Source organism: Pteropus alecto, unplaced genomic scaffold, assembly GCF_000325575.1.
Source record: "Pteropus alecto unplaced genomic scaffold, ASM32557v1 scaffold46, whole genome shotgun sequence".
Classification (NCBI taxonomy): Eukaryota; Metazoa; Chordata; class Mammalia; order Chiroptera; family Pteropodidae; genus Pteropus; species Pteropus alecto.
Genome location: NW_006439231.1, coordinates 590,008 through 608,903, shown reverse-complemented (window position 1 = coordinate 608,903; position 18,896 = coordinate 590,008). Strand labels below are relative to the sequence as shown.

Here is an 18,896-nt window from a genome sequence, read left to right as displayed (position 1 = left end):
ATTCCTGAAACCTAAATAATAGAAAATAATGGAAATAAGTGGAATACCCATAAGTTTAATGGAAGCTGGAACTGCATTCCAGGATGCCATGTTGTTTTTCAACATCTGATGTAAGATAGCTTTGATTTCAGTCTTCACTCTATCCCTCTTTGCTGGAGGAAACTTGAATGTTAGCTGCAACTGTATGCTTGAACCATTGAGATAAGGACTGGAAACAACAGAAATGTTCTAGTGTGTTGCTTCTTGATTTTTTAGATGTTTTATGAACACATTTATTTCTCACATTTTAATTATCATATTTTCTTTACATATGTCAAAGAACACTACACAGATATTGTCCCAGTATGTATAAAGTGCAAACATTCCCCAAAATATCCTAATTAACTTAGAGGTATTGTTCATGAAGGAATATGTGAACCACAAACTAAACACATAGGAGAAACTGAGTACTGGAAAAAAAAAAAAAGATTAGCATAAGATTTTATTATAACACAGGAAAAAACAAATTCTCATACAGATATTTTCTAATATCTTAATTTCAGATTAAGAGATAAATGAGAACTTAAATGTAGGACAGGGAAGCATTCAAAAGATAACTTTTAGAGTATATTCAGGAGCCAGTACTAAGCTTCTCCTATAGTATTTTATACATGTCTACCCCAATTGATCTATACAATGAAAAATGTCTTAAAGATAACTCTAAAGCATGAAGAGAATCTACATTATTTCTGTAACCAGTACATTCTTTTTATTAATCAGGAAAGAAACTTAATTCATTTTGGAAGACTTTTAAACTCAAAGTCATATTAATCACAATTTTTTTTAAAAAAACCCACAACTTTATTTTCAAATAATTATGGTTGATGGAAGGGTCTTTGAAGATTTTTGTGTGTGTGTATGAGTAAGTACTTTGGTTGGTTGGCATTTGGCCATCTGGATTTTCTGTTTGTTTTTTTTTTGAAAGTTAAGAATTGCCCAGAATAGACATTGGCAGTTAGCAAAGTAAAAGTGCTCTCACTCTTTATCACTCAACCCCTATGCTCCATGGTACCCTCTTTCCTGCAGCCCTGACCCCACAACCCTCAAGCACTCTTCAAAGACATAGTTAGACAAATGTTATCTTAAATGATTCACTTCATTCCATAGTTATTACAGTAATGGCAATACTAAGGAGACCAAAAGAGGATTGTTTTAGGAAAGGTATGGCTAGATGGGTGTCAATGGGAGAAGAGATAGCTAGTATATGGGTAGCAAAACAATCAGATTGGACTCTTTGTTTTCCACAGAGTTATAATTATCTTTTGTCACAGAAGTCAGGACTGAGTGCCACCAACAATTTTCCAATTTCTCTTCTAGTATAGAGATTACAGATTTGTACAGAACAATTCCTACCATGAACAGAAATTTGTTAAATACAATGATACTTTAATTTATGGAAAGCTCTTTTCTTCCTTCCTTTCTTCCTTCCTCTTTCTCTCTCTCTCTCTCTCTCTCTCTCTCTCGATTTTCTTTCTCTGCTTTCGCTGTTGTTATTATTTAAAACCAGAGCTGATGTGACAGGTCACCTACTTCCCTTTCCATAATATCCTAAATAAGTTTGTACTTACAGAAGTTTAATGACCTGAGAGTTGACATATTCTTTGTATATACTAGAATTTTGAAATGCATCCAACATCTGCAAGAGAAAAGAAAGAGCCATCATGTCTTTTCCAATCAAATTTATAATGAAATTAATAAAAGAAATCACTGACTTACCTTAGTCTCAATATCTTTGTTTAAATCTGTGCTACCTTGTGAAGCTGCATTTTCACAACTATCATTGTATGTGACTCCAGAAATACGAAAATCACCTTGGTAATGGTAAATCTTTCCTGTGAAATAAAGAAATACTCAGAATTTTAAAACATAAATTGACCTTAAGTCCCCGCATGTCTTTATCTCAAAATTAACATTTAACCCAACTTTAGAAATAATTAGAGAATGGGAGAAAGGAAGAGAAGGAAAATGGAAGAGAATGAATATGCATTTATTCTAGAAATGGCAACTACCCAGCATTCATAAAGTGATCTCCCTACTTTCTTTATGATAATAGACATCACTGTCCCTCAGCATCCTTCTCAAAGCAGCAATCCAGGTAGCCCATAGCCATTCACCAGAGTATGCACTAGAAATGAAACTTGTTTTTCATGTGTAATCAAAATTCTTAGCCTATTGATTACCCAATTAATATTTCTAAGCAGTTCTGATTACAAACATCCCCCTTAACTTCTGGATGATCTATACCTTCTTTCACCCTTCTTATGTTCCATTGTCTGTTGACCTGCTCTCCATTCCTTGAAGCCATCCCTTAAAGACTTCATCCTGCCCTTGCTCTTCCTGTGCAGCATATGGTGGCTAGTGCTTGGCACAGGTGTCACAGGTCTCACATTCCCCATTTCTTCCCGTCTCCAAATGTAAACTGGTTGACCCGATATACTAGGCCACCATAGTTTAAAACAGGACAAGCCTTCTAGGTCATATATGTACTTTTAAAAATAGAAACTACTATAAAGTGGTATACTGTTTTGGTTAAGCTGTTAGCCATTTACATATTTTGAGAATAGTTGTGCTTTTGAGCCACCTTAAAAAGCACCACATAGCCTCTAAGGCATGTTAATAATAGACTTTGAAAAATATGATCATTGTCCTAGAAGTCAACAATATCATTTCAACCTAAAATAAAAATTAGTTTCCTCTATTCTCATAGTTTCCTTTTTTTTTCCCCTTATGACAAGCAGTGCATAGGAAAAGCAGCTACCAGATTCTAAGAAGTTACCTAAATTCATTCTGAAAAGAATAATGTATATTATTAGAGAAACTAATGTATATATAGTTAGAGAAACTAGCTCAAGCCCTGACAAAAATTGGCTGTGTCACCTTGACACAACTCTGAGATTTTTCTCCCTAATTACAAAGACTAAATTGCAATAAATAAACTCCAAAACCCTCTTTTTTCCTACCATTTTATAATTTTAATATGTGAAGTTGATCACCAAACAAAAGCACAGATAACTAAGATCTATAATATATTGCTGCATCCAGTATGCTGAACTTGGGTATTTGCAGGATAGCAGATTAATCTGTCAATACCAGAATTGAAACAATAAGATTGGGGATCTCTACAGTTTGAGATATATTTACTAAAAGATATAACAACTCAACTACAAAGCTAGTACATAAGCTCCTTTATTGATAATGAATATTAGCATCAAAGTATTGAAGACTTCAGTTTTGCCCATATTTCCATAGTTGGTGATACAATTTATAGAGTGGAAAAGGAGGCATCTAATTCAAAAATATGTATGAAGTTCAGTGTTAAGTAGTAAAAAATATTATTTTGCAATAAAATAAAAAGTAGATGAGAAATTTTCCACAAAGAAATTTAATATTTATGTTGTTTTGTGACGATTTCTAAAAGTAAAAGGAGATGTGTTAGCAAGGGTAAAAATTGAAAATAGTCAGCACTGACCAACTGCCAGAAAATGAACAAGGAGACCAATAGTTACTCCCAAGACTGCTATCATTCCAAGAAAAATAAGGATTATTGTCCATAATGGCCAAGATCTTCTCTGTGAAAATGTACCGAACCTGTGAAAGGGGGAAAATGGCTCAAATCAGATGATAAACATTCTAAATCTACCTGTCTCTCCTCCAACTCATACAACATGACTTATAACTTATACATTAGGCCTTTATGTTAGCTGAAAAGTTAGAAGCCACAAATGCCTCAAAGAGAATAAACCCTAATGCTCATTCTTTTAACAAATCATATTTAAGTACTATGTTAACTGCTGGGGATCCAATAGTGAGCAAAATAGAGTTTCTGTCCTAATGTTACTGCAGAGAAATTGATTTGCCTTTTTTATTTATCTAAAGTGAATTACATAACATTCAGTGTGATCTGATTGTATTTTTGTAAACTCTAGCCCCATCATGTATGAGGACAAATATAGATTTATAAACACAAATACATAATATAACTATCTAGAAGTTTTAATTAAATGTGAAAGAAAACACTGTGATGGCAAATGCAACTATCCCATGTTATGAGATCTTGGATATATTTTTTCCTTTTTAATTTATTTTTCTTTTAACTATATTTTCTAATGCTTCTACAATAAATCCGGATTATTTGTATAATATAAATTAACAGATGATTAAGTTTCATTATCAAAATCAATCAATTAGATGAAAAATAATCAGAAAATATAATGACTTGGCATTATACAGGTAGAATGATCTTATGACCACCCTTAGTCTAGTCTATATAACGTTTGGATACTAGTTATTCCTTGTATCTTAAAAGACATGATGTCATGAAATTGCCCATTTGGAGAAAGAGCTATAACATTAAAAACATTTCTAATTTCAAAGTTCAGGATATTCTCAGTTGTTTCTTCAATCTCTTTGTATTCAGCATCATCTTAAACAAAATGTGCAAAACAGGAAATTTGTAATCAGCGATGTATTTGGCAGAATAGATATTCTCTATGAATTTGAGAATATTTTTGTTCTTATATCTTCAAGACCAATTGAATTTTAGGTAGACAACTTTTTTGCATTTTTCATAACAATTTTTTAAAACATTAACTTATGCCACAATTGTGTGAGTCCACTCAGTCTTATTTCCTTTCTGTTCTATTCTCTATTCTTAATTCTACCCCTTCCATATATTTCCTTTGATAACTCGTGAGTGTTTCCCAGAAGCAAAAGTTCCTCAAGAAACTCCCTACTTCATGTACGCTTTCTTATTGGAATTCTGGTGTTTCATTTCATCCTCAGAGAAAAAATTCTACTCCAACATAATATATCTTATACTAGATGAATCGCACTTTAATAGGAACATGCAATTAAGGTAATTAATAATTATATTTATAATCTTGTTAATATTCAATATGTTTCTTCTTTTTTTCTTTTTCTTTTTTCTTTTTTTTATTATGGTGACATTGGTTAACAAAATCCAGTAAGTTTCAGGTGTACAATTCAACAGTGAGGCATATATATATTGCATTGTGTGCTCACCACCCATAGTTAGATTTCTTTCTGTCACCACGTATTTGACCCCTTTTACCCCATCTATCTCCCTTCTCCCCAACTACCCTCTGGTAATCACTAGTCTATTGTCCATGTCCTTGAGCCTCTGCTTGTTTGTCCTGTTCGTTTGTTGCTTTTAGGTTTATATTCCACATATAAGTGATATCATGTGGTTTTCAACTTTTTCTGTCTGGCTTATTTCGTTTAGCATCATCACTTCAAGGTCCATTTATGTTGTCACGATTGGCAGTATTTCATCTCTTCTTATGGCTGAGTAATATTCCATTGTATATATGTACCACAGCTTCTTTAGCCAATCATCTATTGTAGGACACTTCGGTTGCTTCCATATCCTGGCTACCATGAATAATGCTGCTATGAACTTTGGTATGCAAATATCTTTTCAGATATGGGTTTTCAAGTCTTTGGGGTAAATATTCAGTAGAGACATTGCTGGATCATATGGTAAATCAATTCTTAGTTTTTTGAGGAACCTCCATACTGTTTTCCATAGTGGCTGTACCAATTTGCAGTCCCACCCGCAGGGTATGAGGGTTCCTTTTTCTCCGCATCCTCTCCAATGCTTGTTATTACTTGTCCTGTTGATAACAGCTATTCAAACAGGTGTGAGATGGTATCTCATTTTGGTTTTGATTTGCATTTTCCTAATAGCTAGAGATGTTGAGCATCTTTTCATATATTTGTTGGCCATTTGTATGTGCTCTAGGGAGAAGTGTCTGTTCAGGTTCTCTGTTCATTTTTTGATTGGATCATTTGTTTTTTGTTGTTGTTGTTACTGAGTTGTATGAGTTCTTTGTATATTTTGGATATTAGGCCCTTACCGAAGGCATTGCTTGTAAATATATTTTCCCATTTGAATGGTTGTTTCTTTACCTCATTAATGGTTTCTTTTGCTGTGGGGAAGCTTTTTAGTTTGATGTAGTTCCATTCATTTATTTTAGCTTTTACTTCCCTTGCCTTTGAGGTCAAATTTATAAAATCCTCATTAAGTCCAAGGTCCTTGAGTTTAGTTCCTATGTTTTCTCTTGTTTCAGGTCTTATATTCAGGTGATATGTCTCTTCTAATGACTAGAAGTTCACTGTGATATTGAGATCTCAAATTCGTTTTGATTAGCCAGTTGACTTAGACCAGTACTTTAGTCTTCTGAAATATGCATGTTAATTGAGGAACTCAAATATTATGTAGCCTGAATGGTGATTCTTATGTGGCTACAATGGTTTCTATACAAATAATCACTACATTACAACTTATAAAGTGTTTTTCTTCGAAAGCCCTTTTAGATGCTCTGGAAAGTTCTAAAGGATACATATTGTCGACTATAGTGCTAATATGGCTTTTTCTCCTCATTATGGATTTCTTACTGTCATAAACAATTAGGAAGATTCTATCATCTCAAAAAGATTATAGTAGTTTATGATTTATTTAACACTTCCTCCAGTAAATGTGATGCACAATCTTGGAATTAATTATTATTTTTGAATAATAGCTGAAACTGTTAAAATGATGTTCTAAATAACAAAAAAAAATCCATTCATAAAATAGTTTAACTCTCTCCTTTACCAAATTAATTTCTAGACATAAGATTTTTAATTGTAAAGATTCGCATTCCAAGATGAACCTCTCATTGAACAAATAGGTTAAAAATTTTAATCTTCAATGAATTTAACCAATTCCATATACTTAACTAAACTGTAATTGCCTTAATTTTGGACTGACTGTATTTCGAGTAAAAGCTCATTGCTATTCTGGCATGATCAGCTATTCACCTTAATCAAAATGCTATTCTGGTGTGATCAGCTACTCACTTCAATCAAATTGCAAAAATAATACTGATTAAAAAATAATAGTAACAACATTATTCACAATTTTAAAACATTGGTCTCACTATAATTTGTCCCACAGTTCATACCATGTATCATTTCCTAGATTAGGTTTCCTTATAACCACATTCTGATATTGCATTAGCAGTTAAACTGCAAAGCATAACAAACTGTAGTTTTCATTTATTAGATCTTTATTTATAGACCCTTTGAATTAGATGTATCTAAATTTTTATATACTGAAGAGTATTAAAGCAAGATTCTAGTGCAAAATTCCCCAAATTTTGTGAAGATAAACCTCTTATTTGTCATAGAGGACTTTAAATCACTAGGGACAGAGTTCTGAATAAAGAACAGAAACATTAATGATCAAATGATCATTAATCTTCTATCTTCCTCCTGCAACTCTAGAAAAGCAGAGTGCCCTAGGAAGGGAGCTCATTTAAATATTTATGAAGTTTTGAGGACCCCCAGAAGTTTGCCAGTTACTAATTCAGGATGTGTGTTGTAAAGTACATTATTACAAAATTCTATAAAGAGACTTAGATATTTAAATTATTTTTATAAAACATTTTATATTAGAAAATATGATTTCATTTACATTACTAGAGAACAAAAATGGTAATGTTCTTATGGGTGGTTATAAAAAAAAGTAAGCAAAATTTTGCTGAAATCTGATTCTTTTTTCCCAACTTTCTAAAACTTTCCTAGAGACTTCACAAGGCCTTTATACCTCAGGAACAACAGCATGTTTCTTGACAGTGTCCAGAAATAAAAATCTAAATTATAGAAAGCAACCGATCAACAAAAAGCTAGAAGATACTCTGTAGTAACTTGTTAAGTTTGAAGACTTAATTACTCAAGTAAAATTCCATTTACCTGTACATAATATTCTGATTGTCGTAGTGGTGTCAGGTACAATGCTGGTGATGATGATGATGATGACAGAGATGATGGTGATAATAAAAATAAGAACCTTCTTGTGTAGCTTTTAAGGTGATTGAAGTTTCACAGGAGTATGTGCTACATCCAGTGTTGGTTGGTTTGTTTTTATGGGCTGGGCGAAACAAATTAGATGAAACTTGTCTGGCTAGTGTTAATAACTGTCATATTTCTATAGTTTCAAGATAGGAGTCATCCAGGGAATGACAAACTTCCTTGACTTGGCTATTTAAAAAAAAAAAAAAAAAGATCACTTAAAAGTTACACCCAAGAAACAGCTTTGTGGTAAATTGGGATAGTCCTAACTCTGTGTTTGAACAATCCTATTATATTAGCTTCTTCCTCCTCAACCGAATCCAGCTATAACTCGGTAGAAGTTCATGACAAATGACTTTCCACAAGGAATCAATTTCAATATAACTAATATTGCCATCATTCTGATGAAAATTAAATTCTATTTCATTGTAGTTTGCATTTACTTTTTCCTATTTACCAGTGATAATGATCGTCATTTCACATATTTGACCAGGGGCCAGGGGGAGAATCTAGGTTTCCTCTTCTGAGACTCCTGTTAATAAATTTAGCTTATTTTTTCTATTGTTTTTTTCTGTTTTCTTATGGATATATATGAGTTCTTTATATATATCAAGTATTGCAGTTCTGCATATAAGGTGCTTAGAAGTCACTCCTCCATCCTGATAATAAGTACAAAGCTCAACCAGGTTCCCAGAAAAAATATTGAAGAAAAATTCCTTTGGTCTTCTGGCAGTAAAAGGAAAAAAAGGAACCATTTTGAAATATTAAAGACTATTCTATTCTTCTTAACAAGACCTATCAGGGATAACTAGTTAACCAGAGCATAACTTACTAGGGTATTATCAGAGCCTCATGGATCTGGTGAAGGGAAATATCCAATTCAGACCATTCCTGCCATCCTGTCCCACCTGAGAGCGGAGTAAAAAAACTAAGAAACACTTGTAACGTTCACAATCCAGAGGCATAGGCTCACTAAAAGACTACACTTAATCAGAAAACTATAGAACATTTCCCATCTCCCCATACTTCACCACTACATTGCTAATGGCTTATTTATAGTAGTTCCTTTTACCTGGTATGTCATGTTCAGTTATCAAGAAAAAATTACAAATCATACCAAGGGCAAAAAACACAATCTGAAGACACAGAGCAATCATCAGAAACAGACACACCAGGAATATTAAAATTATAAGACCAGGGATTTAAAACAACTGTGATTAATACACTAATACTCTAATGCATAAAGTAGACAGCATGCAAGAACAGATGGAAATGTAAACAGAGGTGGAAATCCTATGAAAGAACTGAAAAGAAATGCTGGAGATAAAAGACACTAATGACAATGAAGATGCCTTTGATAGAACATAAAAATCCTCCGTGTGTATGCACCTAAACACAGAGTGTTCAACTACATGAGGCAAAACTGAGAGAACTGCAAGGAGAAACAGATGAATCTATTATTATAGTTGGAGAACTCAGTGCCCCTCTATCAGAAATGGACAGATCCACCAGGCAGAAATTAGTAAAGATTTTGGTTGAACTCAACATCATCAATCAACTACATATAATTGACATCTATAGACTACTTTCCCTAACAACAACAGAATACAGATTGTTCTCAAGATCACATGGAACAGTCACCAAAATAGACCACATTTTTGGCTATCTAACACACCTCGACAAATTTCAAAGAATGAAAATCATACAATGTTCTCATAATAGAAAGATAAATGGAAATCCCAAATTATGTTGGGATTAAACAACATACTTCTAAATAACACATAGATGAAAAAGAAGTCTCAAGAGAAATATTAAAATATTTTGAACTAAATAAAAACAAAAACATGACTTAAAATTTGTGAGATGAAATAAAAGTTGTGCTCAGAGGGAAATTTATAATACTAATGAATATATTAGAAAAGAAAAAAGATCCCAAATCAATCATCTAAGTTTCTATCTTAGGAAACTATAAAAAAAAAAAAGAGAGAGAGAGCAAATTAAATCCAAAGTAATCTGAAGAAAAGAAATAATAAGTAGAACAGAATTCAGTGTAATTGATTATAGGTAATAGAGAAAATCAATTAAATCAAAATATGGTTCTTTGAAAAGAGCAATAAAATCAATTAGCCTCTAGCCTAGTTAACTAAGGAAGAAGAGAGAATACAAATTACTAATATCAGAAATGAAAGAAGGAATATCACTACAACTCCCATAGACATTAAAAGGATAATAAAAAAATACTATGAACAACTCTATGCCCACAAATTTGATAATCTAGATGAATTAGACCTTGAAAGGCACAATCTGCCAAAATTTACACAAGAAATAGGTAGTATGAATAAGCCTATATATATATTAAAGTGAATTGATAATTAAAAAATTATCAACCTCCCAATAATTAAAAACTAGTGCATTCTACCAAACATTTAAAGAAGAAATTGTACCAATTCTCTATAATCGCCTTCAGATGGTAGAAGCAGAAGAGATACTTTCTAACTCATTCTATGAGGTCAGCATTAGAAAAGAAAATTATAGACCAACATCTCTTGTGAATATAGATGCAAAAATCCCCAACAAAATGTTACCAAATTTAATCAAAAAAAGTATAAAAAGAGAGAGAAAAAAAAGGCATAGATGATAGAGGCTCTGTTCATCTCTCTGGCAACCAAATCAAAGATGTGACAGAAACAAGGAGCAGCATCAAGGAAAAAATACCTGGAATCTAGAAAACAAGCAAGCCATACAATTAGGAAGAAATCCAAGAAATCACCCTGCAATGGCAGAAGGTAAGATGGGGCAAGGATGCGAGGCTGCCCAATCCCGAGTGACTAAGACGGACACTGTGGCAGAAGCCTCTTAAAGGGTTGCATCCACACAAGGATTTTCGTGGTGACGGACATGCTCAATCTGAGCGCCAATGTCAATTTGGCTGTGCGCTGGGGGCACCAGGGACTTACAAGAAGACATTGTCGGAATGAAGGCCAAGTAAGAATTGCTTGGTACAAAAATGTCAGTGGTATCTATTGTTCCCTGTTGAGTCCTCCCACCTCCCATGCACAGACGCAGCACCGCCATAGCCATGACATCATCAAACTAGATAACAAAGGTTGCTCTGCCCAAAGGATTCCCTGAAACCCCGCCACCCCCAGGTCACGGTCCCACCCAAGCCAAACCTAGGAGTATCCTCAGCAAGTCAGATGTTCCTTGCTGAGACACGCTGGAAGCATCCTCGATTTCTGGAGAGGCCTTTTGAGGCAACTATAAGCACAGCATCTGTGGATTGCTGCTGAATCTTAATGGTGGCCCCGGAGGGGTAGAAGCTTGGATTAAGTTTGGCCTGAAGCTGAACCCCTCTCAGGACTGTGCCACTGGACACCTACTTCACAAATCTACACTAAGAAGACTGGGAAATTTAGGAGCTTTGCTTAGTACATAGAAATAGACACAGAAAGGCAGCCAAAGAAGTAGAAATCATATGAGAGAACAGAACAGAGATCCAGATATAATGGAGTCAAGTGATCTAACAGATGCAGAGTTCAAAACACTGGTTAAAAAGATGCTCAATGAACTTTTGGTAAGTGTAGATGAATTCAGTGAGAACTTCAACAAAGAGATAAAAAACATAAAAATGGAAATGGAAATTATAAAAGGGAACCAGTCTGAAATGAAGAACACATTATCTGAGATGAGAAGTATATTAAATGGAATAAACAAAGGAATAAACAAAGTGAATAAAGAAGAGGATCAAATGCCCTATCTAAAGGACAGGAAAGCCAATCAGAACACTCAATCAGAATGGCAAGAAAATATGCCAAGACTATAAAAATTATTTAAGGAGGATATGGAACACTACTAAAGCTCCAAATATTCATCTAATCGGTGTAACTGAAGAAAATCAAGATGTTGACAGCTGTTTGAAGAAGTACTGATGGAAAACTTTCCTAACCTGGTGAAAGAAATGAACATAAAACCCCATGAAGCTCAGGGAATTTCAAAAACCAGGAATCCAAAGAGGCCTATACCAAGACACATCATAATTAAAACGCCAAAGGTTAAATACAAAGAGAGAATCTTAAAAAGCAGCAAGAGAAAAGCAGTTGGTTACCTACAAGGGGCACCTATAAGACTGGAAGCTGATTTCTCAAAAGGAGCTATGCAGGACAGAAGGGTTTGGCAAAAAATACTCAACAGGATGAAGACCCAGGGTATACAGCCAAGAATACTTTATCCAGCAAAGCTATCATTTAGAGTTGAAGGACAGATAAAGAGCTTCCCAGACAAAAATCAGCTAAAGAAATTTATCACCACCAAGCCAGTATTACAGGAAATGTTGGAGGGACTTCTTTAAGAAGAAAAAACATGTACAAAAACAGGAATAAAGAATGGTAACAACTACATTCCTATTAATAAATACCTTAAATGGAAAAGAATTAAGTGCTCTAACAAAAAGAAAGAGTGGTTGAAAGGATAAGAAAACAAGACCCGTACATATGAAAAGGAAGGGGATGGAAAAAGATATTGCTTCGATGGACCTAGAAGGATTTGGGAGGCTGGGAGAGTGAGATGAAGGGTAAAGAAGTAGAAATTAGTACCTGATGGATGGTCATGGGTATGGAAAGCACTGCATAGGGAATGTAGTTAGCATTAGTACATTAGCTAGGTGGAGGGTCAGGGTAGGGAGGGTGCATTTAGGGGGATCACATTATGAACTATATAGATGTCTAACCAATGTACTGTATACTTAAAACTAAATAAAAAATAATTTTAAAAAAACTGAAAAAAAAAGTATAAAAAGGATTATACACCATGACCAAGTGGTCCCAGGTATGCAAGGCTGGTTCGACATTTAGATCAGTTAATGCTGTTCATCATATTAACAAACTACAAAAGAATTACATTGTCATTTCATCATCATTTCAATATATACACTGGATGTTAACCAATTCTGTTCACCTTCTAATAATTATCTATTCTTTGGGTGCAATTTGACATTTCATTATTTAATGTGGTCTTTTCATACTAGGACATTTTTTAAGTTCTCAATAGTCTAATTTATCAAACTATGAACCGTAATGTTAAGAAATATTTCCCCCCCCACCATGATTCTTCAAAGCATTTTCCTGAATTTCCATCTAAAATTTAATTTTTTATTTTTTCACACTTAAGTTTTGTTGCTGTTATTCATGTCTGGTTATTAAACATTTCTCTTTGTGTCAAGAGAAGTTACAGATACAGAATACTTGTTAATACAAATAAATAAATAGAGAATCTGCTTATTAAATAACCAAATTGAGATGAATTTAACCTAGAACATGACTCTCCTCTATCATAAGCTTCACATTTCATATATCGTTTTTCCCTTATTTTAAATGTAAAAAAGTGTTTTTTATATAAGCTGCCACTAGGATTCCAAATTTATAATCTTTAATTCCTAAGCTTGCATTAATACCACAATCTTATCCCTTAAGAGACAATTTCAAAGATTTAAAAAAGTAAAACCCACATATAAACACACACAGAGTTAGATAAGAAATACTAGTTATAAAATATATGTGTTAGCTCTCATTATAAACATCATCAATTTTTTCTTTTAATTTTTTTCTCCAAAACATCTATACAAATTCAGAATTCTTTTTGTTTTCAAAAGAACTGCTCTAATTTCCTCAATTTTGCAAAAAGTTTAAATTACATTGAATTGGCTTTGATCATTTCTAATTTTTCAAACTCTCCTAGCCTCTTACCACACTCCTTTCCCATTAAGGTAGAGCAAATTTTGGAAGACAAGTTGTGTCTTTTTCTCCTGTCCTGACTTTCTTATAGATCATTAAAAATGTTTTAATTACATTTCCCCTCACCTGCTTTCATATTTCTATATTTTATTTTTATTATTTTACATAAATTTTAACATGAGAACTTGCAACAATTAATAGCTTGACCTTCCTTTTTGCATTACTTTCTTTTTTTCCTTCAGATTTTTTTTTTTTGGCTTTATTGAAATATAATCAAAATTAGTTGATTGTATTCACATTGTACAATTCAATGAGTTTTTTTCAATTATAGTTGGCACACAATAATATATTCATTTCAGTTTTACAGCATAGTGATTAGAGATCTATATAACTCATAAAGTGATCACCCCACTTCTCCTTTAATTTTATTACAACATTATTAACTATTTTCTTTATGCTACACATTATATCTCCATGTCTATTTTGTAACTATCCATTTGTACCTCTTAATCCCTTTGTCTTTTTTTGCCATACCCTGCAACCTCTTTCCCATCTAAAATAGTCTCTGTATCTATGAATGTATTTCCATTTTTGTTGTTGTTTACTTTGTTCTTTAGATTCCAAGTGTACATGAAATCATGTGATATTGGTCTATCTGACTTATTTCGTTCAACGCAATACCCTCTAGGTCCATCAAGACAATATCTTTTTCCATCCCCTTCCTTTTAGTATGTGTGTGTCTTTTAATCTGAAGTGAGTCTCTCGTAAGCAGTATATTTAGGAGTCTTATTTTTGTATCCATTCAGCCACTCCATTTTTTGATTGGAGCACTTAATTCTTTTCCATTGGAGGTATTTGGTAATAGGAATATATTTACTACCATACTTTATTTCTGTTTTTAATACATGTTTTATCTTCTTAAAGAAGTCCCTCCAACATTTCCTGTAATACTGGCTTGGTGGTGATAAATTCTTTTAGCTTGTTTTTGTCTGGGAAGCTCTTTATCTGTCCTTCAACTCTAAATGATAGCTTTGCTGGATAAAGTATTCTTGGTTGTAGATCCTGGGTTTTCATCGCATCAAATATTTTGTGCCAAACCCTTCTGTTCTACATGGTTTCTTTTGAGAAATCAGCTTCCAGTCTTATAGGTGCCCCTTGTAGGTAACCAACTGCTTTTCTCTTGCTGCTTTTAAGATTCTCTCTTTGTATTTAACCTTTGGAATTTTAATTTTGATTTGTTTTGGTGTGGGCCTCTCTGGGTTCCTGGTTTCAGGGACTCCCTGAGCTTCCTGGTGTTGTATGTCTATTTCTTTCAACAGGTTAGGAAAGTTTTCTATCATTATTTCTTCAAATAGCTCTTCAATGTCTTGTTTTCCTTCTGGTACCCCTATGACACAGATATTTTTATCTTTATTAGTGTACCATAGGCTCTTTAAATTATTTTTATAGTCTTGGCTTCTTTTTTTTTTTTTTGCCATTCTAATTGAGTGTCCTTGGTTTTTCCATCCTCTATATAGGTCACTTGATCCTCTTCTTTATCCACTCTGTTTGTTCCATTTAATATACTTCTCATCTCAGATAATGTGTTCATCATTTCTGGCTGGCTTCTTTTTATAATTTCCATTTCCATTTTTATGTTTTTTATCTCTTTGTTGAAGTTCTCACTGAATTCATCTACACTTACCAAAAGTTCATTGAGCATCTTTTTAACCAGTGTTTTGAACTCTGCATCTGTTAGATTGCTTGGTTCCATTATTTCTGAATCTCTGTTCTGTTCTCTCATATGATTTCTGCTTCTTTATCTTCCCATTTTGGCTGCCTTTCTGTATCTGTTTCTATGTACCAAGCAAAACTCCTAAGTCTCCCGGTCCTATCAGTGCAGCTTTGTGAAGTAGGTGTCCACTGGCACAGTCCTAAGAGGGGTTTAGCTGCAAGCTAAATTTAGCCCCAGCCTGTGCCCCTCCAGGACCACCGTTAAGATTCAGCAAGCAATCCACAGATACTGTGCTTATAGTAGCCTCAACAGGCTACACCAGAAACCACAGTCAGCTGCCACCGGTGTGAGTCTGGTTCCTGCTCAGCAAGGGGCACCTGTCTCACCAAGGACACACCTGGATGTGGTTTAGGCGGGGCCACAAGTTGGGGAAAGCAGAGTTTCAAGGAATCTTCTGGGCAGAGCGACCTCTGTTATCCAGTTTGATGATGTCATAGCTATGGCGGCACTGCTTTTGCACACTGGGAGTGGGGCGAGTTCAATGGAGGAACAATGGATACTACCGGCACTTCTGGACAGTGCAAGTCTCACCTCTAGCCCTAACTCTGACAACTCAGTGTCCTGCCTGTAAGTCCCGGGTATCCTTTGCTCAGCAGATCCCGGTGGTGGTGCTCAGAGCTAGTAGATCTGTCACCACATAAGTCCACTGGTGGACTCGGCCTCTTTAAGAAGCACCTGCAGCTGCTGCTGCCACAGCCTCTGTCCCATTCAACTGCTCCAAACTGCTAGGGACAAAGCAGCCTTGCCTTCTCGCCTGGTACTACCTCCTCCCATTGTAGGGTGATTTCTTATTTCTCTCTCTAGTCGTAGAGCTTGTTCATCTAGATCCCAGGTGATTTTCCTTGCTGTTTGCTCTTTGTTTCTGTCACAACTTTGATTTCATCGCAAGAGGGATGAACAGGGTCTCTATCATCTATGCTATTTTTTTCTCTCCCCCTTTTTTGCATTACTTTTTAAATGACGATCCTAGGAATTAAAAATGTGCATCTTTATCATAGTCTCAGAGTTAATATTGTACCATTTCAGGATTTTTCTCTTTAGTAGTCTTTAGCCACATAGCAGCCCTAATTTCTGTGTTTCAATGCCTAAAGCCAGTAAGACTGTATAGCCTTACTGCTAAACTCTTTAGCTGCCCTTTGCCACCTGAATGGGAATATGCTCCCTGGCAAGAAACCATCTGTATGTAAATTTCACCCAGCATACTTTTTTCCTTTGACTCTCCTTTGATGACTCTCCTCCAGTGTTTGCTGGTTTGGTGTTACTCTCCCCTGCCTTCATATAGTTAGTTTTCATATTTTTTCCAAAGTTTATAATTATTAACTCTAGGAGAATTCAGTATAAGATACTTTATCATTGCAGTAAGCATAACTCCTTATTAGTGACTTTTAAAGAACAAAATTTCTTAATTTTAGTTTAAAGTTTATTAATATTTTCTCTCTAGTATTTTTTGTCTACATGTATGCAGTGTGTTTAAGAATTCTTTGCCTTTATAAAGATGTTCTCCCATGTTTTCTTCTGGAAACGTAAACACGTTACCATTTGCTCTTAGATCAATAGTTCATATGAAATTCATTTTTATGTACATTATAAAGTAGGAATAAAGATACATTTTTTCATATAACTATTAGTTGACCCTGCACATCTTATTGAAAATGTACATACATACAATTCTTTATCCACTGCACTGAAATGCCACCTCTGTTATAAATCATGTAGAAATAAAATGTGGGTCAATTTCTGAACTTTTCATTGTTTCTTTGATGTGTGTTTCTCTTGCTGTGCCACATCACACTACTTTAATTATTAAAGTTATAGAATGCCTTGATATCTGGTATTTAAGTCCATCTTTGCTTTCTTTTTTCAAAGTTGTCTTGGCTATTTTTAGTCCATTGTATTTTCTTATAAAGTTTAACACCATCTGATCAATTTCCAAAACAAAATTCCTCAAGTATTTTTCGTATGGCTTTGAATCTATAGATCAATTAGGAGAGAATGACTTCTTAAACTATTGATGTTTCCAATTCATGAATTTGGCATGTATTTTTATTCATTCAGATTTTTTTTTAAACTTTCAATAGTGCTTTATAAGTATCTGAGTAGAAGTTGTGTACGTGTTTTCCTAGATTAGGTCTCATGTATTGGATTTATTTTTTTCCTATTTTAAATGGTGTTATTCTTTAAATTTTATGTTAAATTTTTGGCTGGAATATAGAAATAATTGATTTTTGTATATTGACCTTGTATCCAGAAAACTTTTTGATTCCATTATTAATTTTATTTTCTCTATTGGATATACTTTTGGATTTTTCTAATATACCTACATCAAATTATCTGTCAATAAGGATGATATAACTACTTCTTTTCCATTGCTTGTATTTTTTATTTTGTTTTGGTTGATTGGTTGATGGATTTTTTTTGCCTATGTCATAGAACTCTAGTCACTGTCGAATGTCATGATGATAACTTCTCTTGTTCCCAATGTCAGGGAAAAGTTTTCAATATTTTGTCATTACATAGGATGCTTCCCATCACTTTATAAAATTAAGGAAATTCTCTTCTGTTTTGAGTTTAATAAGTTTTATAATAAACAAATTTTGAATTTGATCAAATGCGGGGTTTTTTTGCATTTATTGAAATAATTATGTTTTTTATCTTTATTTGATCAATAGTGTAAATCACATTGATTGATATTTAAATGTTAAACCAACCTCGTATATTTGGAATAATCCTAACTCCATTGCAATTCATTATACATTTTATATATCACTAGATTTTTATTCTATTTTGTTTAAGATGTTTGTATCCATGCTTCTGAGAGAGAATGACATGATTTTTCTTTTTTTTTTTAATGTCATTATTAAGTTTTGTAATCAAAATTATTTTGGCCTTATAAAACAAGTCGGGAAATAATAATTTTATTGCAGATAAATTTAAAAATTTGTATGAAGTGAATGAATTCTTAGGAAAAAATTCAAGTTGCCAAAACTGACATAGTCACCACTGTAAGGATTGCTAACTGCCCTTCAAGCAGACCACATTTTGGACTTTGCATAAGCTTGAAATAAACTTTTTACTTTACCAGCTCACTGAGATTCAGGGATTCATCTATTGAAAAAGCTAATATAAATATTATCTGTAACAATAAAGATGTTATATAATATTTATAGTCAATTTATCTTTTTAAAATAAGACTTAAAGATTTAAAATTGATATATATATAAAGTATTTATATTGTATATCAATCATCTCATATGCATATCTTCTTCCTTTTGATTTGCTTCTAATATCAAAAATAACAACTATAGACTGGTGTGGTTCTCCAACTTTCATGTTATTCGGGATGAACCTTTTTTTCGTTTGAATAAAGCTTAAAATTTTAATATTTATGTCATCTTTCTCCTCTTGGTCCCATAACCACAGAAGTTCTGTCAATTACAAAGGAAAAACATTTACATCTTGTTATTTTTGTGGTCTTGTTGATTCATCACACTTTAAATGAG

At 33.5% G+C, this 18,896-nt stretch overlaps 1 protein-coding gene across 1 annotated transcript in view; it reads right to left on the bottom strand.

The window, feature by feature from the left end:
* Window positions 1–7,860, bottom strand: part of LOC102879003 (transmembrane protease serine 11B) — a 13,826-nt gene extending 5,966 nt beyond the window's left edge. The window contains exons 1-5 of the mRNA XM_006916509.1: window positions 7,795–7,860; window positions 3,509–3,627; window positions 1,756–1,871; window positions 1,608–1,675; window positions 48–208 (exon numbers count right to left, since the gene is read on the bottom strand). Coding sequence (XP_006916571.1) covers window positions 48–208; window positions 1,608–1,675; window positions 1,756–1,871; window positions 3,509–3,627; window positions 7,795–7,802 — 472 coding nt within the window. The 5' untranslated portion in view covers window positions 7,803–7,860. The remainder of the gene's footprint in view (window positions 1–47; window positions 209–1,607; window positions 1,676–1,755; window positions 1,872–3,508; window positions 3,628–7,794) is intronic.
* Between the last annotated feature and the right edge of the window lie 11,036 nt (window positions 7,861–18,896).